A 22867-nucleotide genomic window follows, 5' to 3' on the forward strand; every position below is an offset into this window, starting at 1 on the left:
TGATGCAAATACACAATGTAACAGTACACGGTAGACGTCATTATACGACCTGCCTCCAGTCCCCTGGCTGTCTCTCCAGCATCCTCTCTGCCAAGCCTCACTGCCGGTCCAGCCCGGCTTTCCAGGTACTACATGGATTCCTCCAGCGTTTCCTGGACGGAGCTGCTCTCCACCTGCTGAGGCCCCACTGCAACCCTCGCGGGGTCGGTTGGTATGGGCTGCTTGGGACGCCTTGGCCGACGCCTCTTTGCCATCCTCAGCTCACCCCACTCTAGCAGACAGATAGGATTTTTGTTTAACCCTGCCGACCCTGTGAGAAGAGAAATGGAGACTTCCAGCAGGGGGCTTGCCCACGGTTCCCCTGCGGCTGAGCGGACGGGACAGCTAGGAGCTGAGCTCAGATCCATCGGACCCCAAAGTCCACTCTGGAGATTCCTGTCCCGTCCATGTTTTTTTTTTTTTAATTGATTTTTATTTTTATTTATTTATTTATTATTTATTTATTTATTTATTTCATTAAATTAAAAAAAATTTTTTTTTAACGTTTTTATTTATTTTTGAGACAGAGAGAGACAGAGCATGAACGGGGGAGGGGCAGAGAGAGAGGGAGACACAGAATCGGAAGCAGGCTCCAAGCTCTGAGCCATCAGCCCAGAGCCCGACGCGGGGCTCGAACTCACGGACCGCGAGATCGTGACCTGAGCTGAAGTCAGACGCTTAACCGACTGGGCCACCCAGGCGCCCCTAAATTTTTTTTTAATGTTTATTTATTTTTGAGAGAGAGACAGAGTGTGAGCGGGGGAGGGGCAGAGAGAAAGAGGGAGACAGAATCCGAAGCAGGCTCCAGGCTCCGAGCTGTCAGCCCAGAGCCCGACGTGGGGCTCGAACCCATGAACCGTGAGATCATGACCTGAGCCGAAGTCGGACACTTAACCAACTGAGCCGCCCAGGCCCCCCATAATTTATTTTTATTTTTATTAATTTCTTTTTTCATGTTCACTCATTTATTTTTGAGAGAGAGAGAGAGACAGATCGTGAGCAGGGGAGGGGCAGAGAGGGAGAGAGACAGAATCCCAAGCAGGCTCTGCACTGTCAGAGTAGAGGCCAGTGTGGGGCTCGAACCCACGAACTGTGAGATCGTGACCTGAGTCAAAACCAAGAGTCAGATGCTTAACCGACTCAGCCACCCAGGTGCCCCCAGTCCCATCCATGTTAACAGCCTTGGGGAGAAAAAAAAAATAATTCAGAAGTCATAGTATTTGTGCTGGAGTGCTGGGGTCACGGATTATTATTATTTTTTTTTTCAAAATCTCTTGGTTTTGTCATAATAATTAATCTTGCCTTTAGAGTAGAAAAGATACTTATTTTTGTAGGCTGCAGGAGATTGAAGATTATTTCTTTTCCCCTCCGAGCTGCCTGTCTGGCGGAAGAGAAAAACCTAAGTTCGACGAAAGCCCATGAAAAACGAAGCTGTGCTTGGCCGAGGGGGGAAGGAAGGGCTCACAGGGGCGACGGGACGGAGACAAATGAAGGGCATTAAATGGCAACGTTGCCGCCTAAACTCCTCGCTAATGCGAAGGTGCCGTGGTTAATGGCTCGTTTCATGAGACTGAAGTCGCCGGCACATCCGTCTCTGGGCCGATCCTGGGCCCGGTCCTCTGAGGCCGGCAGGATACGCTGGACGTTCCGGAAAATCAGTGGAAAATCAGAATGGCAGTGAGCCTTCTGTGAGTGAGCGTTCAGTGCCTTCTCAGGCAGGCTCAGAATGGGGAGTGCCATCCAGACCACTTGGACCTCTAGAGACCACTGCCTCTCCCCTTGTCTCCGCTTTCCTTACTGGTGTCTCCCCTGGCGACGGGGATGTCCCTGCCTGGGGTGGTGCCAGGTGTGGGGGAGACAGGGACAGTGGGTGGGTGTGCTGCTGCTTTGCACGGATACGTCAACTCGATCACGACTGCCCACCCAAAACGAGAGCGACGGCAGGACAACGATAAGAGATATGGGCACCACTGCAAGGGCACGGGCTGGGAGGTGCCAGTCTGGGTCCCTGAGTGCTCCCAGGGCAGCCGGCCGGGCCGGAGTGCGGCCTTGATGGGTAGCATTAAGCAGGTTTCACGTAACTCGTCCTGCGCCGTGAGCCGCAGCTGGGGGCTCAAGTGGACAACCTCGGGTTCCAATCGGCTCTGGATGAAAAGTCCTCTGTGTTGGTTTTATTAAGGGGCCCAGAGGAGCCCCACAGCAGAAGGGCCACGTGACGACGGAGGCAGAGAGGGGAGCCACGCGGCCACAAGCCGAGGCTTGCCAACGCCAGAAGCTGGAGAGAGGCCTGGAGCAGACGGTCCCCGGAGCGTCCAGAAGGAGCCCAGCCTGTCCACCCCTTCATCCCAGACTCCTGGCCCCCAGAACTGTAAGAGGACAGATTCCCGGGGTCTTAAGTCTCTGGTTTGTGCTTTGTTATAGCAGCCCTTCCAGACTGTCAGCGAGTGGGAAGTTCCGTAGAGAAAAACAAAGCAGGCTAACAGGAGGGAAGGACGGAAGGTGGCCATGAGGGCCAGAGTGGCCATGACCTCTTCTCAGAGACAGTGGCCATCAGAGACCTGAGTGGGTGAGGGGAAAGAAAGTTCCGGGCAGCCTGGTACCTTGGGGCTGTCATTCTCAAACTGCTTTACTTCGGGACTCCAGAAAGCCTTTGTTTTTATAAGTTATGTCTGTTGTTATTTACCATTTAGGGATGAAAACTGAGGTGTCCCTGGGGGGCTCAGTCAGTTGAGCGTCCAATTCTTGACTTCAGCTCAGGTCATGATCGCATGGTTTGGGGGCTCTCGCTCCGTGTCAGCCTGCTTGGGATCCTCTCTCTCTCTCTGTCTCTCAAAAAAAAAAAAAGGGGGGGGGGAATGAAAACTGAGACATTTAAAAATAAGTATAATAATGTAGTAATCATAAACTCATTGTATATCAACATGAAAATAACGTATTTTTTTTAAAGTGGAAAATAACTCTTTTCCAAGGCAAATAATTTGGGTGAGGAGAGTGGCAGTATGGTGGATTTCTGTAAAGCTCTTTAACGTCTGGCTTAATAATAAAATAGCTGGGTTCTTGTATCTGCTGCCGAATTCAGTCTGTTGCGATACGTTGCTTTGACTGAAGCGTATGGAGAAAATCCAGCCTCGCACAGGGAATGTGGTGGGGGCAGGGAGGGAGGGGTATTGTCCTAAAAAGTATATCCCTCAAAAGGAGTGATGTTTTTATTTTTTAACTTCATTAAAAAAATTTTTTTTAAGTGTTTATTAATTTCTGAGACAGAGAGAGACAGAGCATGAGCGGGGGAGGGGCAGAGAGCGAGGAAGATGCAGAATCCCGAAGCGGGCTCTGGGCTCCGAGCCGTCAGCATAGAGCCCGACTCGGGGCTCGAACTCACAGACCGCGAGATCGTGACCTGAGTTGAGGGTGGATGCTGAACCGACTGAGCCTCCCAGGCGCCCCCGTTCATTTTTCTAAGAAGTGAGGTTTGCAGATAATTGTGGCTATCTTTCTTCCTTGCTCTGCCCAAAGCTGACAGATTTCTCAAGGGAAAATTGAAATTGGCATGTGAAATCGTATCAATGAACTTTATTGTACTCAGATTGAAATCCATCAGTCTATCTTGTGTTCTACATGGATCTCTTACTCGTGCATGATTTTATAACATCCCACATGGGTCATATGGAAAATATCGATTCACTGAGTTATGCACATCTTCCAAATGTTTACGATTGTTAAAAAGTGCCAGGCACGATATTCCACGTGCTGGACCATTATTTCATGTCCTCGTGGCAACACACTTGCAAAGTGGCGGTTTTATTCCCTGTGTGAACTAACGTCCTGTTGTTGCCGTAAAAAAGGACCACAAATCTACTGGTTTACATATGACTATTTTACAATTCTGCAGGTCAGGAGATTTACGAAAATCGAGGTGTGGTCAAGGCTCTGTTCCTTCTAGGAGAAGTAGGAGAAAATCTGTTTCTTTCCGTTTTCTAGCTTCTAGAGACTGCGTGCATTCCTGGGCTCATGGCCCTTTCCTCCAATCCTCAAAGCAATCTCCCTCTCCCTCCCCACTCTGCTTCTGGAGCCGCCTCCCTTTTTTCCTTGTAAGGACCCTTGTGCTTACAAGGGGCCCACCCAGATAATCCAGAAAGCTCTCTTCCTCTCAAGGTCCTTAATTCTCCAGGTCCTCAACTTAATCCCATCCTTTTTGTCACGTGAGGTCATGTAGTCACAGATTCCAGGAATTAGGACGTGGGTACTTTGGGGATGGGAGGGGGGCTGGCGTTATTTTGCCTCCTGTACCCCTTTTTACAAAAGATTCACGGAAAGGTGAAGTAACCTGCTGAAGTTCACACAACCAGTGAGTTGGGGGAGTCAGGATTTTAATTCAGACTTATCTTGACTCTGGGTTCCCCCAATGTCCCTAAACGCATTGCAAAGACCAGGGCCTGCTCAGCACTATAGGGCCCATGATGATCGTTGATATTTTCTCTTTACTATTTACTCCTTTGTATCGAGAAACCGTGTGTTATTATCTCTATGAGTGATTTGAAGATTAGAATTAGGTCTTATTTATTATAATTTTTATTTTTTGTTCAAGCACCATTACGATAAAAATCAGACATCAACCACCCCAAGACACCAGTGGGTTTTCACATACCTTTGTCTTTATCCATGCGCATGTATTATTTTTCTGGATAGCATGGATACAATATTATATTGCTTCCCCAGCTTCCTGTTATATAATTTTTCTTTTTTTTTTTTTAATTTTTTTTAACGTTTTATTTATTTTTGAGACAGAGAGAGACAGAGCATGAACGGGGGAGGGGCAGAGAGAGGGGGAGACACAGAATGGAAGCAGGCTCCAGGCTCTGAGCCATCAGCCCAGAGCCCGACGCGGGGCTCGAACTCACTGACAGTGAGATCGCGACCTGAGCCGAAGTCGGACGCTCAACCGACTGAGCCACCCAGGCGCCCCTGTTATATAATTTTTCAAACGCACAGAAAAGTTGATGGTACCCCTTTGATCCGATTGTTAACATTCGCCTCATTTGCCTTCCATGTATAGTTGTGCGTCTTTATATGCTGTTTTTTGTTGAACCATTAAAAAATAACTCACAGGCATTATGACATTGACCCCTAAATTCTTCAGAGGCATATTCTAACAATAAGAACATTCTCTCACGTGAGCATAATATCATTAGTATGCCACGACAATTACCAATAATTCACTGAACGCCTCTGTATCTCCGGGCCATACTCCAATTTCTCTGTCAAAAGATATTCACCGGCTTAAAAAACACATCAGGATCCCATCAAGATTCACCCACTGTATTTGGTTATATTTTTAGCTCTTTCATTTTAGAACAGTTTCCTCCCTCTCCCTGATCTATTTTTCATGGCATCCCATTTTTGAGAAGGCGAGGCCCTCGGTCTTGAAATGTAACCATGGATCATACTGTTGACTTCTGCTGCTTGGCACGGGGTCCGGCAATAGTAAGCTCTCTCCCTGCACGTTCGTGGAACAAGCGACACCAGGGATAAGGGTTGTGAATAAGAATCACAGAAGCTACTTTTTTTTTTTTTTTTTGCTTTTGAGAGTTGGCCAAGTTGTTCACACTCATCTAATAGGGCCTTCCCAGAAATCCTGTGAGTTCAGAAATTGTAGGAGTCTCCTTTACAGGCGAGGAAAACAGGTTTAGAAAGGGAAGTAACAGGTCTGAAATCACTCACCTAGAAAGGGAGGCCCAACCAGATGGTTAAGTGCGTGGCCTGGTAGGGGGCTCACTGTTTCTGGAATCCGTGCCCCCAAAGTCGATTTGTCTGCGTACGTGCCTGCACGTGTGTAACGGGCAACACTGACTGAGCGCTCACCGGGTGCCAGGCCCCAATGCTAAGCGCCTTACGTGTGCGTTTGAGTCTTCGCCACTGCCTGGCAATAGGCGTGGCCCAGAGTGGGCGCTCAGGCAACGTTTGTGGGATGAACAGTGAATAAATGAATGAATGCACGGAACTGTTATCACCACGAGCAGGGGAGGCTCCTCCCGGGCCCTCGGCGCTCATTTGGGAGACCCCGGCCCAGGGAGACCTTGGGGTTCGGCGCCCGGGGCCGGCCTCAGGTCGCGGCTCCGGGCTCCGGACGTCCCGAGTCACGCCCAGCACCCCGGAGGCCCGCCAGCAGGTGAGAGGCCCGGGCCGGCTGGGCGCTTTGGCATCATTACCCCCGTCCCCCGCCCTTTCTCCTTCCGGGACCGCGGCCGGGGCCCCCGGCGCGCGGCCCCGCGGCCCGCACCGCGAAGGGGCGCGGGCTCGGAGTCCACCAGGCCCACTCCCGCCGCGCACGCCCACCTGTCGGCCGCGCATGCGCACCAGGCGCCCGGCGCGCCCGGCCGCCCCGCGCCCCGCGGCGCGCGGCCAGTGCGCAGGCGCGGCGGCCGATGCGAGTGTGTATGTGCGGGCGAGAAGATGGCGGCGGCGGGGGAAGCAGCGTGAGGAGTCGGACGAGCGCCGAGGCTCATTGAAACGGGCCGCCATGGCCCTCCGCAACCCGCAGGTAGCTGCCGGCCCGCGCCCTGGGCGGGAGCGGCCCCGAGCCGCGGCGGGCGGCCCCGGGGCGGGCGGGCGCGCCCTGCCCGGAGCGAGCGTGTGGGAGTGGGGGAGGGCGCCGGGACACGCTGCCCCGGACTAGGCCCCGGCCTCCCGCCGCCGCCGCGCCCCGGCCGCCCGCCGCCGCCCCGCGCGGGGCCAGCAGGGGCCCGCCGCCGGGGAGCAGCGGGGAGGGGCGCCGGGCCGCCTGCGGGGGTCGCGAAGGGGTTAACCTCCGGGCGGACCGCGGGGGAGCCGGGGGTGCGGAGGTGGGGGGGGCGCCCTGGGCGCCCCGGGAGAGGCAGCCGGGGGGCTTCGAGAGGCCCCGCCGCGGCGGGGCTCTCCAGGCACTCGGGTCACCTCTGGGCGCGGAGCGGGACCCCAAGGCGTGGGGGTGCCCCGCTGCCCCCGTGCCCCCAAAGGTCGCTTCCTCAGCTTGATTGACCGCGGGGGGCTTGCTGGTTCTCTGGTTTGTGGACGCGAGTCACTGGGGAACAGCCTTCGGTTATTGTTGCAAAGGAAAGTGGAAATCAAGTCCCCAGGACCGTACTTTGAGTTGCATCTGAGTGACATCTTTTGCATGAACCCATCTCAGCCTGGCTGACGCTAACGCGCCGTGTCACAGCACCAGCCGAAGTTTAGGGACCATTTATAATGATCCCATAGTGGAGGGAAAGAGTGAGACGCACCTTTTTCTCTTCTGGGGAGGTGTACGTGTAGAGTTGACCCCCCCCCCCCCCCCCAATTTTCAATGACTCTGGGTATTACAGTTGCTCCTGTGGTATTATCTTTCAGGCTTGCTTTCGACCGCTGGTTTTTTGACATCTAATCCCTAGAAATTTCTGCACTTTATACCGTCCCAGTGTGCCTTGGTATTGAAATGTGGGAAAGTGAAACAAAGTAGCTACTGGGAAAACTGGTGGCGGGTAGATCGCCTCTGCGAACTGTTGGGTGTTTCTCGCCCTTTGGAAATGAAGTCGATTTTAATAGCTGTTGAGATTAATGCCTATCCTGAAATTTAAAACGCGAAAACTTTTTTTTTTTTTCCTTAAATGAGATCTTACAGGAGGCTGGAATGTTGTCACATTTTTGATACTTTAGTTTGCAGAGGTTTCTCCCTTTAACTTCTTGTTCACTTGTTCATCTACTTTGTGAGTATTTCCTATGGTTCTTTGCAAAAAAAAAGGGGGCTTAGCATTTGAGTAATTTTTTACAAATGTGTAATTGAAAGATTTTTGTTTTCTTAAGAGGTTTGATATTTGCCTTTTTTCTCAAATATAAACGTGTATAGCTCATTGTTAAAATTGGTATGAACAGGTACGAGATTCATTGTGAACGAACGTGTAAGGTATTCATAGTGATTTTGAAGTGAAGGCATGTTTAGCCATAATTCATTCTATTATTTTTTTTTCAAGATTTTATTTTTTTAAGTAATTTCTATGCTTAACTGTGAGGCTCAAACTCACAACCTTGAGATCAAGAGTTGCGTGCGCTACAGGCACCCCTAATTCACTCCATTATCATAAGCACCAGTTACAATGCAAACCTGATTTAAATGATAACTAGCCGTGACGATTTATAAACTTAATTAATTGTAATTTCATCTACATTCATTGTCCTAGTATTCACGTTTCAAACAATATTGCCTATACCCATTTTTAGAAAACCGCAGTGGCAAAAGTCAGTTGAACATAAATGTTAGCAACTCTTTGAGGTTATTCTTTTAATACGTTTATTTTTAAGTATAATTTGAGTGCCTTTAAGTTCTAGCATGGGGAAGGTAGCAGCAAAAGAGTAGTTCGATTTCTCATAGTCTTTTTCAAAGAATAGTAATGAAAACAAGTAGTGAAATAATGTGACAAGATTTGGTAATTGTATCCTGCTTGCATCAGGCTGAACATTTTTTTTTTTTTTTAATTTTATTTGTTTTGGAAGAGACAGAGCGAAAGCAGGAGTGAGAGCACGTGCACAAGCAGGGGAGGGCCAGACAAGAGAGGGAGAGAGAATCCCAGTCAGGCTGGTGCTGTCTGCACAGAGCCCGCCTTGGAGCTCAGTCCCACGAAACCGTGAGATCATGACCTGAGCCAAAATCAAGAGTCGGACGTTTAACCCACTGAGCCTCCCAGGCACGCCAGGCTGAGCATCTTTTTAAAAAAAAAAAAAAAATTTTTAACGTTTATTTATTTTTGAGACAGAGAGAGATAGCATGAATGGTGGAGGGTCAGAGAGAGGGAGACACAGAATCTGAAACAGGCTCCAGGCTCTGAGCTGTCAGCACAGAGCCTGACGCGGGGCTTGAACTCACGGACCGCGAGATCATGGCCTGAGCTGAAGTCGGCCGCTTCACCGACTGAGCCACCCAGGCGCCCCTGGGCTGAGCATCTTAATAAATTTGTTTTATTAGACCTTTTGTCCTAAGAGCCCTGCAGAGACCCTGGTCATTCACTCATTAATTCAACAGATACCGATCACTTACCATGTGTTAAGCATCATGAGATGCATGTTACTTGTGTACAATTGGGAATGACAACCACAAATTAACAGTAAGGGTTTTATATTAAAATTGGGTTGTTGGGGCACCTGGGTGGCTCAGTCGGTTAAGTCGGACTTAACTAAGTGGCTAAGTCGGACTTCGGCTCAGGTCATGATCTCGCAGTTTGTGGGCTCGAGCCCCACATTGTGCTCTCTGCTGTCAGCACAGAGCCCGCTTCTCGGATCCTCTGTCCCCACCTCTCTGCCCCTCTCCTACTCATTCTGTCTCTCTCAAAATAAATAAATAAACTTTAAAAAATAAAACAAAATTGGATTGTTATGCTTACAATTTTGAAAATTTATATAGGTTATATTCTGTTTCCATATGATTGTTGAACCCTGTTCCCTGGATTGAAGTGAACCAGTGGAAAACTTGGAAACATTTCTAATGCCAATAGTTTTCAGCATTTTAACAGATATAAAGGATGAACTTTGACAATGGAAGTGTAAGTACATCTCTTAATTTGTGAGTATTTGTTGTCTGATGAAATGATTTGGGGTAATTAGTGTGAACTGACCAGTCCTTCCTTCAACCAGGAATCGTTTGTGGGTTTGTGGTCGTTGTAGTGAAATCCCCCCTGGTAATGCCTTCTACACTTTATTTGGATATCACGTGGCTTCCTGTCCTGGTGCCCTGAAGCAGGCTCACTCCGGTCTTTGCATTACCTGGCAGTGATGGGGCCCCACATTTTACATTATGGAATTTCTTGGATCCACTTTACAGCATATGGTGGAGTGTCCCCGTGTGGTGGAATATCTATCTGTTTGTAACTGACCGCTGTATTAGTATTTCTCAAAAGATACATTTTTACTGGAACCTCGTAGTGAGGCAGCTGAAGCAAATACAATTATTTGAAATACAGGATATTTGGAGATGCTGATTTTCCTTTGCACAGCGACAGCAGAAACTCAAACCTGTTCTGCGACTAGATAGGTTTCAAGTTGGTGAAATGACGGTCGCCTCAGTGACATACCGAGCGGCAGTGCAGACGAGGTGCGTCGTGCGCTTGGGTCCGTCTTGGTGGGACCACAGTTTACCGAAATTGCAGTGAGCGCTAAGCCAATCTGCCTCGTTTTAACTTCCTCTCTAGAGCAAAAGTTAGGACGTGCATTCCAGTGCACTTTTATGTGGAGCTGGCGTGATCTTATTCATAGTGTTCGACATGGGAAAACTTACAGGAGGAAAGGGTTACAAAGTGTAGTGATTGTCTCATGCCAAACCTGTTGCACGTTTTCTCTGCCCGGGTATGATATTCAGGAACTTGGGAAAAGTTGTGTCATCTGTGTTTGAATTATCAGCCACATCAAAGTAATTTTTTGTTCGTTTTTGCGTTTGTACTGATTTGTCCTGTGAGTTTTTGCTGTTAATAGATCTGGTTTTTCAAGAGGATCGTTAAAGGTGGTTGTCGAGGACACTTGTTACTTTGCTGCTCGCATACTGAGGTATGAGAAATTGTAGGAAGAGCTCGCTTTTGGATTTGTAATTAGGCGGCTGCATTTCTCTTTACTGCTTCCCGTGCGAGAACCACCGGGCACGAAACAGATAAATCTGTTTGCAATGGAATTAATTGGCCTGGGGCCATTGGATTACTGTCGTTTGTCACTTTAGTGCCACTTCAGCAGTGTCGATGTTCGTTTCCAAAGACTTACATGTGCTTGGATTGCAGTTTGCCCGTTTGTTGAAGTGATCTCCCCAAAGGTCTTTTTGTGACCGTCTCTGTGACTGCAGGCTGGATTAAGAACTAGTGTGGGCAACATAAAGGTGGCCCGTGGGTTGTGCTCATAGTATTTGTTTCAAGGATTAGACATTGTAGAATCTGTCATAACCCTAGATGTGGCGTCTTCGAAATGTATGCTTTTTGCGAGCTGGCTGTTTCTGTCTGTTTGAAAGCTCCTCAGCCGTGACCCCATTCCAGCAGAAGACCTGAGAAGCCAGAAGCTCTGGGCCAGTAACTCCATTCTGCCCTCTGTCTTGACACGTGCTGTTCTCCTGTTGCCCTCTCCCGGGAATCGAGTAGGTGAGGTGTAGAGGTGGAGGTGTGGTTTAGGGCTGGGAGAGTAAGGTGGTGCAAAGGGGATTAGTGCCTATTACATTTTCCTACAGTTTCCTTTTCTGGCCTCCTGGAGATTTGTTAGATGACAGCATGCACGTAGCCTTCGCCCAGCGCCTGCCGCCAAGTGTCCACGCGCCGATGCCGTCTGCTCTTGTGATCCTCAGGCCTCTCTCTCGTGGGCTTTGTCTGCAGCTTTAGTGGTTGCCAATCTTCAGATCAATTCTCAGTTTATGTTTTTGGTGTCGGCTGGTGGGACTTCTAACTCTCCTTCTCACCACTGGTGCGTTACAAGTGGAGGCGCCTCCTGGTGGAAAGTCTGGGCTCCCCACTCTTGCACCTTGGGCATTTTTTTTACATCTAGTTGCCCTTTCTTTCACCCTTACTTATCATATATGACAGTGGCAGATTTTGTTTTCCTTGTCCTTATTTTATGAGGAAGAAATTTTTTTCATCTCTGTGTACTGTATGCAAATTGCTGGCAGGGTGGGGAGTGCAGAGTGCCATGAGCAGTGCACCCCCTGGAGCTGTCATCCTAAGAGGGGACCTGCTGGTTGTGCTGGAAGTGGTGGGGGTGGCTTTTCAGGCCAGTGTCTCAATTGAATTCTGCTCACTGTCCACAAAAATAGTCGTTTACCATTACTGCGAGTACATGTCATAAATACTCATGTTGTAAAATGCATTAAGTAAAGCTAGACGTCTGTATACGTTATATTTGCAAGCCATGGCCCTTGTGACATAGGAACTGTTCAAGAACATTGCAGATGACTCCGTAGAACATTTTGAGTTGCCATTTGGCCCGATGGGTTGCAGTCTGCATGTAAACACGGTGATGCCCTTCCTTTGCTCTGGTTACAAGGGGTGCCTTTAAAATTTTATTGCATTCATTTAAATTTAGTTAGGACCAATTAACTTGTGAATGTATTTGGTATTCTAATAATTGTGAAGAGGATTTCTAGTGGTTTTTGGGGGGGCTTTCTTCTACTGTAGACGTTTTATAACTAGCGGAGTGAAGCAGTGACTCTGTCGAGAGACTTTCGTCTTGCGTCGTTAAAATGTGTGCTCTCCCTGTTCTTTCTGAACGTCATAATCTTTTTCCTTTTGACAGGACCTGTTGAAGCTTTCGGGGAAATGGAAGAGAATTTGACAGTGAAATTTAATTCCAGAGTTTTTTGAGATTCTTGCCCAGTGTTGTCAAATATGTCCCTTGAAATTTTAAGTAGTAGTTCCACTTAGATGGCTGTCAATATGTGTGTATTTATTTGAGGCCGGAAGTAGACCTTCTGGGTAGATCTGATAATTGGACGCGGAGGAACTTATTAATTACAACACATTGAAATTGCAGTGATCAGCACTTGAGTGTTGTGCAATGTGTAAGTGTCATGGTTTGTAAAGTGCATGGCTTGTTTGAGCCTTACAGCCATTCTGCGGTGTCTTGTCATCACCGGTTCACAGATGAAAAAGTGAGACCCACGCAGCGTGGGACTTGAAGTCACGTGGCTGCTACGTGCATCACTGGGGGCTTGCCAGCAGGTCGTTGGACTTCTGAATCCTTTGTTTTTTCTGCTTTGCCAAACTGCTTTCCTGCAAGAGACTGATCAAGGTGTAATGCTTCACATAGTGACGTCGCCTGAGCAGCTCCTAAGTGAAAGTTGATTGAATGGATGAATGAGTGAAATAAAAATGGAAATGATTCAAGACTGTCATCTCACTAAGAGTTGCTAGTATGTTACCAGTTGCTAAACTTTGTGTGGGGTGTGTCCTTATTGATTTTATTTTGAAACACATAGAACAGATGTGCTCTTTCTAAAACATGCCAACTACCCAGAAGTATTTAACGTGAAAAGTTGAAGTCATGCTCTTTCTGGCCTTTAATGCTCAGTTTGGTACACGTCTTCTGCCCCTTTTCCCGCGGGGCGTTTCTGCGATTCTGTTGTTCATGGTACGTAATGCAGTCTGCTCGAACCACACGGCCACTGAGCTGAACTTTCTGGAGCAAACCTTGTTTCTAAAATTTTTGAAGGCATCTATTCAAGCATAGTAAGTTTTCTTCGTTTTACCTGTTTTAGCCAGGGAAGGGAGCAGATACTCTAGAGGTTAAAGTATACTGAGAACTGTGGAGATGCTCTAGAGATTTCTGAGTAATAAAATGTCCAAAGACTTTTTTTTTTTAAAGAAATGGCTTTTTGAAAAATTTTTTTTTTTCAACGTTTATTTATTTTTGGGACAGAGAGAGACAGAGCATGAACGGGGGAGGGGCAGAGAGAGAGGGAGACACAGAATCGGAAACAGGCTCCAGGCTCTGAGCCATCAGCCCAGAGCCTGATGCGGGGCTCGAACTCACGGACCGTGAGATCGTGACCTGGCTGAAGTCGCACGCTTAACCGACTGCGCCACCCAGGTACCCCTAAAGAAATGGCTTTTTGAAGAATTCAACCCCTTAGTTATAGCAGCCGTGCCATCCAGTTTTTATACGGTGAAAAGAGGTCTGACTCAAACTCAGATTCTTGTCTCTTGGTCCCCTCTTCACTAGAGAAGGCTATTGAGAGGATGAAGCTTTCCTTATTTGGAGACAGTGGTCATCAGCCTGAGTGAATAGTGGGGGTGCCGGTAATTAACTTGGATTTTCCTGCCTTCTCCAGAAATCGGGTTTTCTCCTCCTCCCCCCTGTTTTACAATCAACGTGCTACAATGGCAGAAGATGAAGCGCTCTCCCCTTGCCCACCTCGGGTCCCTCTCCCCGGAGACGACGGCATTCCACCACTTCTGACTCTAATAAAACGCAAGATCAGGTCTTCCAAGGGTAGCGTTCTGCTTCAGCTGGAATTAATTTGTAGGCTATCAGACACTTTTATTCAGAACCACGTATAAAGGACTTTGTATCTTTTGTGATTGTTCAAAGCAAAATTTTTGGCGCCTGGGCATTAGGAACGCAGAGCTGAAGAGCGAGTTGCTGTGCTTTAGTAGTTCACGGAGTGGGAGGGGGGAGAGAAACAGGCTCATTGGCGAACCCTGATTTGGGGTGGTAGTTCCTGCAACAGAAGTGTGGAGAACATTGCCAAGAACTTTCGTTCGTTCACTCAGCAAGTAGTTATTGAGTGGCTACTGTGTACCAGGCACTGAGGACGGGGTGATGGGCAAAAGCGGGCATTGTCCCTCCTACCAGGGAGCTTACTGTCTGGTGAGGGAGACGGTCGCTGGTCAGATAATCACAGCAATGGCCGTGTCGTTCCAGACTGAGAAGTGTGTCCCAGAGGAAGGGAACGCGGTGTGTTGGTGTGGCCCGGGAGGGTCGGGGAAGAGTTTCCCTGGAAGGGGTGCCTTAGCTGAGATGCACAGCTGGGGACCGTGCAGGCTGCGGGTGTACCGGCCCCGTGGCTGGAGCGAGTTGAGGGCAGTTAAGAGGACTCGGAGAAAGCCCACGTAGGTGTAGAGCTCCGTGCCGGAGAGGAGAGGCCTCCAGGGGTCTGCCCAACCTTGTAGGGTTTCCTGAATGTTACCGTCTTTACGCTGAGAAAAATGTGGAAGCAGGGGGCCGTCCGGCGTTTGACCGTGGAAGCACGTGATCGAGTTGCCTCGTGGGCTCACGCTGTGACTGCCCTGTGCGGAGTAGACGCGTTGTAACGAGATCACGGGGGCCACGAGATGAGGCCGGAGGGATTTTGGATTCTTGTTCAGGGAGAGTGCAGGGTAGAGCAGTGGCATGATTTAGAAGGTATTTAGGTGTAAGACAGATTGAACAGGAGGAGAGCGAGACTGAGCGTCAGGGGAGGCTGGGAGGATGTCTCTTCTGGAAAGGTGACATTTGGGCAGAGGAGCACGAGGACAAGGGCATCTGGGAGACGGCGGGCGGAGGAGCAGAGTCCCAAAACCTGAGGCACGTGTGGGGACCCGGAAGAGGTTTGTGGCTGAAGTGCTGTGTGGGGAGAACGGGTGGGGCCGGAGTCAGAGGCGAGGTGAGGGACCCTGAGAGAGGCCAAGCCTCAGACACCGTGGGTCTTGTGAGCAGGTGCGGGTCTGTGAGAACCCACAGGATTTCGGAACAAAACCACGGGTTTTAGTAAGTGGTGGCACCTCTCTGTGCCAGCCTTGCCCGTGGCGACGGCCTCGGGGGGCCAGGTGTGGTACTTCCCGGCTGTCAGAGGTGTCCCTCTTCCGGCTGTCGCCCAGATCCGGGAGCGTACTCTGTGGTCACGTCAGCACCCCGAGCATCTTGAACCCCAGAACTTGGAGGGGGAAAAGCAGGGCATTCTTTTGGGGACATCTGAGGCGGATTAATGCAAGGTGAATAGCTTTTGGGTGTCCTCAGTGCTAATTGGATACAGTGTTAGGAAGGCCATGTGGGGACATTATGCCCTTTAGTTTTGGGGGGGCACCTTTAAAAACAAACATTTGTTTCTTCATTATGGTCTTAGGAAATAAAATATAAGAAGAACATGTCCCTCATAATATCCCATGACCCAGAGGTGACTTCTGAGGTTAATACTTTGAAATGCTTTTGTTCAGTCCTTTTTTTTTTTTAATGTTTTTATTCTTGAGAAGGAGCGTGCGCGTGTGAGTGGGGAGCGGCAGAGAAAGGACAGAGGATCCCAAGGTGGCTCCGTGCTGACAGCAGCGAGTCTGACACTCACTGACTGTGAGGTCATGACCGGAGCTGAGGTTGGACACTCAACCGACCGAGCTGCTCAGGTGCCCCTCTGCAGTCTTTTTTGGAGGAGATTTTAGAAATTTGGAATCATTTTATATGATAGTATTTTTTTCTTTCGTGTTAACATTTACATATATCTGAGAGAGAGACAGAGTGTGGGCAAAGGAGGGGCAGAGAGAGGGAGTCACAGAATCCGAAGCAGGCTCCAGGCTCCAGGCTCCGAGCTGTCAGCACAGAGCCCGACGCGGGGGTCAAACTCACGAACCCCGAGATAATGACCCGAGCAGAAGTCAGATGCCCAACTGAGCCACCCAGGCGCCCCTATATGATAGTATTTCTTAGGTTGGGACCCTTGGTCCTAGTCTTCTGTCAGAATCACTTGATGGCCATCCAGACCCACTTGCTGGGGCTCCTTGTGGGCAGGCCTCTAAATCTGGGTTTAGGACGGCTCCCCCCAGGGTATCGCAGCTCAGCTCAGGTTTCAGAGCCTCCACATGGCTTTGTTTCCAGTTTGTTTCACGTAACCCATTGAACACGTTGCCATGAATAGGATTAGCTAAATCATATTTTGGATAAAATAATTTATCCAGTCTAGGTTGAGTGTGAACAAGAACCAAAATACATGTATGTACCACTGTGAGAGGTGATAAGATCTAATTTTAGCACCGAGTAGAATGGATTGTGGGGACAGAACCAGCACGAGACGCCTGAAAATTTTGCCACTTTGAAGATCTGTCCCATTGGGTCTTCAGAAGGAGATTCCTGATTCATTCCTTTTCAGCATTTATCCAGCTCTTGCTGTGTGCCAGGACCTGGATGGGGTGTGTTAGTTGCAAAACACAGTTACAGAGAAGTAATCTGAGTACAGATGCACTCTCCAAAGCCATGGAGGCGCACCGCTGCTGACCCCTGTGCTCTGCATTGTGGATGGGATGCAGGGGACGGGGTGGAAGCGGCCCAGACTCCACCACGGCGCATTTCAGCCGTGACCATCTGATGTCCCAGTGAATTGGGATGAACTTTCTAATTTGTTCTCAGGTCTGGTCGTAGTCAAAATTTGTCTGAGGTTGTGTGTACAGCATTGGGCCAGTCTGCCATCAGAAATTCTTGCCATCTTTTTTTGCTGCTGGTCATGGATTTGTCCGTTGAGGAAATTCTTGCCTCCACTTTTCCACAGACGTGCGAGCATAATTACTGCTCCTTCCCTCTCCTTATCGAACTCCTGCCTTTTACGTGCCACGGCTATATGGTATGAGTTGAGGGTCAGGAACGTACCTTTACTTTTCTGGGACTAGAGGTAAATGAGAAGGAGATAAGAGGTAGGAGATAGCTTTTATATTTATATATATACATACACACATATATATGTATATGTATGTGTATATGTATACATATGTATACATGTATATGTATATATATGTGTATATATGTATATATGTATATATATGTATAATTCGCAGTAGTCTCTGCAGTAGTTTTGGCTGGAAACTTAGCTGACTACACACGGTGACACTGTAGCAATATCCTAGCATTGACTAGTTTTGGAAACAGTTACCACAGCTGAGTTTGGAGTTTGCCTCTTATCCTATGGCACAAGTTGAACAGATGGACTTCTTTTCTTTTTGAGGTGGACAGAAAGTAAAGTACGTTATCATTTTGTTTCTTGGACATTGATTTCTTTTCGGGTGGGAACATAGGTTTGAGTTAGCTTTGTCAGTCCTTCACTTTCCTATGAAAAAGGAAAGGACTGCCTTGCATGCAATGTGCATGGTGAGCTTTGAGGCCCCCGTGGACTTTGGTTCTGTAGATGCCCTATCTTTCCTCCGAGGGTCAGTCAGCTGTTCGGGGAGGCCTGTAGCCTTCCGGGCCGTGTGTGGGCCCTGTGCCCAGACGGGGCCCTGCCTGGCAGAGGAGAACAGCACGGGTCGGTTGTCTAACTCGAGCTCTCTCAGGTGCTCTGAAGTAAGAGTAAGGATCCCGGGAGTGACCTGGTGGCACAGGAAGGCTTTCTTGAGGTCTGGTTCTCCTCCAGCACCTCCACTGCCAGTACAGGGTCTCGCCTTTGTGGTGTGTGCAGTGGGTAAGTTACTTGACAGAGGGGCCACTTGGAGGAAATGACCAGTACATTCGGTACATTCAGGACTGCATATGGGTTTGTTGTGGGGTTTCTCGTTCTGGGCATGAAGATTAGCACCGCAGCGTGCAGAACGGCGAGGGACAAATTCGTCCTTGGTGGAAATACCTTTTAGTGCCCGTCCTGAATAAGAAGGATGAGCTGCTCCTGAAGTGTTCTGATTGGTTGTAATTTTTGCATTAAGAACGAGTGGGCGGGGTGCCTGGCTGGCTCCATCAGTGAACACGTGAGTCTTGGTCTTGGGGTGTGAGTTCAAGCCCCTCGTTGGGTGTAGACTTTGCTTAAAAAAAAAAAAATGCACAGGCGACCTGAGCTTCTTTTAAGGGTCTTCATGGCTTTCTTTATCTCTGTTGTGTAGTTCCTTGAATCCAGGCGACTGATCTGTATATCAGATCATAAAGTATTTTGTTTAATTCTCTGGGTTGTTTCTCAGTAAATGTAGTCCTGAGATAGATCAAAAGGCAGTTACTGATGCAAATACAGTGCTTTTAGCACAGCTTTCCCATGACCTGTCAGTAGACCGTGGCAGTGATCCTCTGATCCCGTCAGAGCCAGTGCCGTTAACTCTCCCAATTCGAGAGCCACAGAGCCAACAGCTTCCCAGGTGGAGAGCCTAATTGTATGTCAGAGCTGAGCTTAAGTTTCATGAGGGCAGAGATTTGTTTGTTTTGTTCATTGATACATCTCCAGGGCTTAGAACATGATCGGTGCTCAGTGAGTATATATTGATGTACAAATTAATGAGAGATGTAGCCCAGTCCATATATTGAGGAAGTTCACAGTTGCATGTAAGATAGAGGCTAATCACCTGTTACAATCAAGAGTGTGTAACTCAGCAGGTTTTTTGGGAAAATAGTTGGTAAAGCTGAGACTCTGGAACTGTGTTCTCTGATGTCAGAGGTCATCCAGGCCAGAGAAGGCCCCGGATGCGAGAGGCCCAGCATGCACAGCAGCGTGCACGGAGAGAACTGCCGTGCTGGGCTCTGGGGAGCCTCGGCCCGTGAGTCTGGGAAGGTGGATGAGTGCCAGGCGCTGAGCTCTTGTGTGCTCTGCTGGGGCTTTTTGTCCTGAACGGTTGTGATGGGCTGCTCCTAGGGACCCAAATCAGATTCCCATTTTGGAGAAAGTGCCGTGGTGGCCACATGTGGTTTGGAGGGTGGAGGCTGAGCCTGGAGGCAGGAAGGGGCAGTTGGGTGCTCCCATGACCAGCTGAGCAGCACAAAAGGCCATGGGGGCCAAATAAGGCTTTGGGTGACCAGTTGAAATGGGATGCAGAGGGAACCAGGCAGCTTTGTTGTAACATATGTAATAATAATAATGCACTTGCTTCTTTAATGAAATAGGATTATACTATATGTTGTTGAGTGAAGGTTTTTTTTTTTTCTCCCCCACTTGTGAGTGTTCTCCATTATTAAACTTTTTCCTCAATGTTATTTTTAAGTACTGTGGTGTATTCACAAATTATATTTTACACATACTAAAAACAGTGATGGACATTTTTTGGATACGTTTTTTAGCTGTTTCTGGTTGTGAATTACCTTATTTCCCAGAACTAATTAAAGCATTAAAGTAAACTGAAAGATACATTTAATTCATTGGTTATTTGGGGGGTAGAGGAGAAGATATATTTTGCTAAGTAATATTAAGTAATCAGTGATAATTTAAAACACGAAGGGCTTTTTTTCCAAAATTTTATTTTTATTTTTATTTAAAAAAAAAATTTTTTTTTTTCAACGTTTATTTATTTTTGGGACAGAGAGAGACAGAGCATGAACAGGGGAGGGGCAGAGAGAGAGGGAGACACAGAATCGGAAACAGGCTCCAGGCTCTGAGCCATCAGCCCAGAGCCCGACGCGGGGCTCGAACTCACAGACCGCGAGATCGTGACCTGGCTGAAGTCGGACGCTTAACCGACTGCGCCACCCAGGCGCCCCCAAAATTTTATTTTTAAGTGATCTCTACACCCAACATTGGGGCTCCAACTCACAACCCTGAGATCGAGAATCTCATGCTCTACTGACTGTGCCAGCCAGGTGCCCCGAAAATAAGTTTTTTATTATATTTTTATTTTTATTCGAGAGAGAGAGAGCACACGTGTGTGCGAGCAGGGGGAGAGGGGCAGAGGGAGAGAGAGAGAGAGAAAATCCCAAGCAGCCTTCACACTCTGCGTGGAGCCCAGTGTGGGGCTCTATTCCATGATCACAACCTGAGTTGAAATCCGGAGTTGGACACTCTGTTGACTGAACCACCTAGGCGCCCCAAACATGAAGTTTTTTCATGTTTGGATTTTAAAACTTTGTACCAGTTTGATCAGAAGCCAGTTCTATGTGTGAACTACTTGGAAAAGATTGAGAAAGATCTTCTTATAGAGTATTTGTCAGTAAGCTGATTAATGTTTGGTGAAGGCCGACTATTTTAGCTGTTGCTACAGATGTTCAGGAAGATAACTGGTGCTCTTACCCTGTGTAGGTAGTGGGTGACTAAGCCTGTAACTGAGGTGTAGGAAGCTGCCGGGCACGTCCTGAGCCGTGTAGTTACGTGCTCAGTGCTTGGGAGGTGCACGTGCGAGGCTCTGCAGCAGTAATTCAGAGGGTGAAGGAAGGGAGGGATGAACAGCCTTGACAGTGAAATAGGATTTTGGCAAACGGGGAGGCAGGCGGAGGGCATCCTGTGGGCAGACAGTAGGGCCTGCGTTTCTGATCAACCTGATTGTGGCTTTTGGAGTGACCTTACTTTCTCTGAGTCCCTTGGTTGCTGCCACCGAACTTGGAACAAGCCTTTTTATGTCCTTTATTGTGCGCTTCATTCCTGTCTTAGGTAGGATGCTTTTGAGAGTAAGTGAAAGAAAGGCCAGCTCTAATTGGCTTACAGCATAAACTAGAGATTTATTGGCTCATGGAACCAGAAATCCCAGAGGTAGGTCATGCTTCAAGGTTGGTTTGATTAATCGATTCAGTGATATCTTTGAGGACCTGGTTTCTTTTCGCTTCTGTTGTGTCAGCATTTTCCTAAGACTAGTTTTCCTCCGAATGAGAAAATAGTCACAGCGGTTGTAGGCTTCCTATGTATGTCCAGCCTATTCTACATCAACCAGAACAAGAGAGTGGACGTGTGATCCAGAATTCTTGGCTGTGTCTTGGGGTTTGTGCCTTCTGGGTCACCCTTGAACTGGGTGCTGTGGGCAGGGAGGGTGGGTGGCATGCCAGGTCGGGCTCCCATCTAGAGCTGGGAGTGGGTGTGTATCAGCCTTCTGGACTGGGTGACCACTAAGCAGCAGGGGAGGAGGAAAATGGACATGTGGAGGACGGCTGCAAAGTCCGTTAGAGTCCCATCCGGGAGCACCACTCCTTCCCCCTCTCCTTTTCCAGGTCTGTCGCTTCCTCTGTGTGTGCATTCTTCAGGTAGTGGACTGTGTTCTCAGGGGGGTCTGCTCCCCCCAAATAACAGTTAGAAATCCCTGTCTTTAAGAAAGAATGTAATGATAAAATGACATCTGTGTATCAATTATTTTTAATGTTCACTTTCGAGAGAGAGACAGAGTACAAGCGGGGGAGGGGCAGAGAGAGAGGGAGACACAGAATCCGAAGCAGGCTCCAGGCTCCGAGCTGTCAGCACAGAGCCCGATGCAGGGCTCGAACCCACGAACCGTGAGATCATGACCTGAGCCGAAGTCAGATGCTCAACTGACTGAGCCCCCCAGGTGCCCCATAATCTTATTATTGAGGTGCGGTGTGTGTTCAGAAAGGTGCTACTCCTGCCTTTGATTCATGGAGATACTGTTCTCTGGGTCTCAGTCGTGGGATGTCGATAGGGGTCAGTTAATCACTTTCTCTTCATGTAGTTGCCCTTGTTCTTGCCAGATAAGGCTTTCTGAACATTTTGGTACTTTGTTGAGATTGTCCCAGAAATTTGGGATGGAAAGGTACATGATTTAACATAATCTTCAAGGTTTCTCTTCCGGGAGGTTGGCAGAACCACGAAGTCTGCCGTTGGCGTTCGTGTAGGAGCTGGTTTTGAGAAAATAACGGGCCTTGGAATTGAAGGCGAAACCAGAGCTTGGAAGTAGGAGTGCCGTGGGGCTGGCAGCCTGAGAAGTGGGCCTGGAACTTGACCGAGCGGCCGGGAGAGGATGGGAGTCTGGGCTTCACCGGTACGGTTTGAGGCGGGGAACAGAGCTGCCTGCGGGACGGGGACAGGCGTGGACAGGCCGGGGGTGGGGAGGAGGGGTGGCTGGAGCAGAGTCCGGACCTGCAGGGGGCGGGAGCCACCCACGGGAAGAGTGTGTGTGTGAGAGAGAGCTCCCAGTGTGGACAAATCGGGTGCGTGATGGAGAGACAGACTAGCTGGAGGGTGTGAAAGGATGCTAGGATGGGAGGTTGTTTCTGAAAAAGCAGGGTGTTGGAGGTGAGTGTTAGATTTCAGTTAGTTAAGAGCAAATGGGAAATGAGCTCAGTTATAAAAGAGTGGTCTTTGTGGAAAAGTTACCTGGGAATGGAATTTTTTTATCAAATTGTTTCCAGTTTACTTGCGTGATAGTTTCTCTTCTGGTTGACGTTTAGCTTTGTGGTTCGCCGGTAACTTGTTAGTGATCAGTAAACCCTTGAAAGCCCTAAAAGAGTTCCCGTTTTAAAACCAGATGCTCTCGTGTTGTTCATCAAGCAGAGGGTCCTTTCACAAAGTGATCGCTTCCACTGGTTTCCTGGTTGCTTCTGTCTGGTTTGGGGGCATAACTGAGTGGCGAGGTAGCTGTGCTCGCCTGGCCTTCCCTCGTGCTGTCTTAGTTTCCCCAACTCCTCAGCTGCCTGGAGTGGCCGTGGGAGCGCCCTCCACGGCGGGCCAGAACCCTAAGTGCACGTCACGAGGACACAAAGTGTTCAGCATGTTGAGTGAAGC

At 48.7% G+C, this 22867-nt stretch overlaps 1 protein-coding gene across 1 annotated transcript in view; it reads left to right on the forward strand.

Moving 5' to 3' along the window:
- The first annotated feature begins 6370 nt into the window (after nucleotides 1-6370).
- The window catches only part of USP10 (ubiquitin specific peptidase 10), a 71045-nt gene continuing 54548 nt past the window's right edge, over nucleotides 6371-22867 (forward strand). The window contains 1 exon segment of the mRNA XM_045439870.1: nucleotides 6371-6577. Within this exon segment, the coding sequence (XP_045295826.1) occupies nucleotides 6386-6577 (192 nt within the window). The 5' untranslated portion in view covers nucleotides 6371-6385.

The sequence above is a fragment of the Leopardus geoffroyi genome, chromosome E2 (assembly GCF_018350155.1).
Source record: "Leopardus geoffroyi isolate Oge1 chromosome E2, O.geoffroyi_Oge1_pat1.0, whole genome shotgun sequence".
Classification (NCBI taxonomy): domain Eukaryota; kingdom Metazoa; phylum Chordata; class Mammalia; order Carnivora; family Felidae; genus Leopardus; species Leopardus geoffroyi.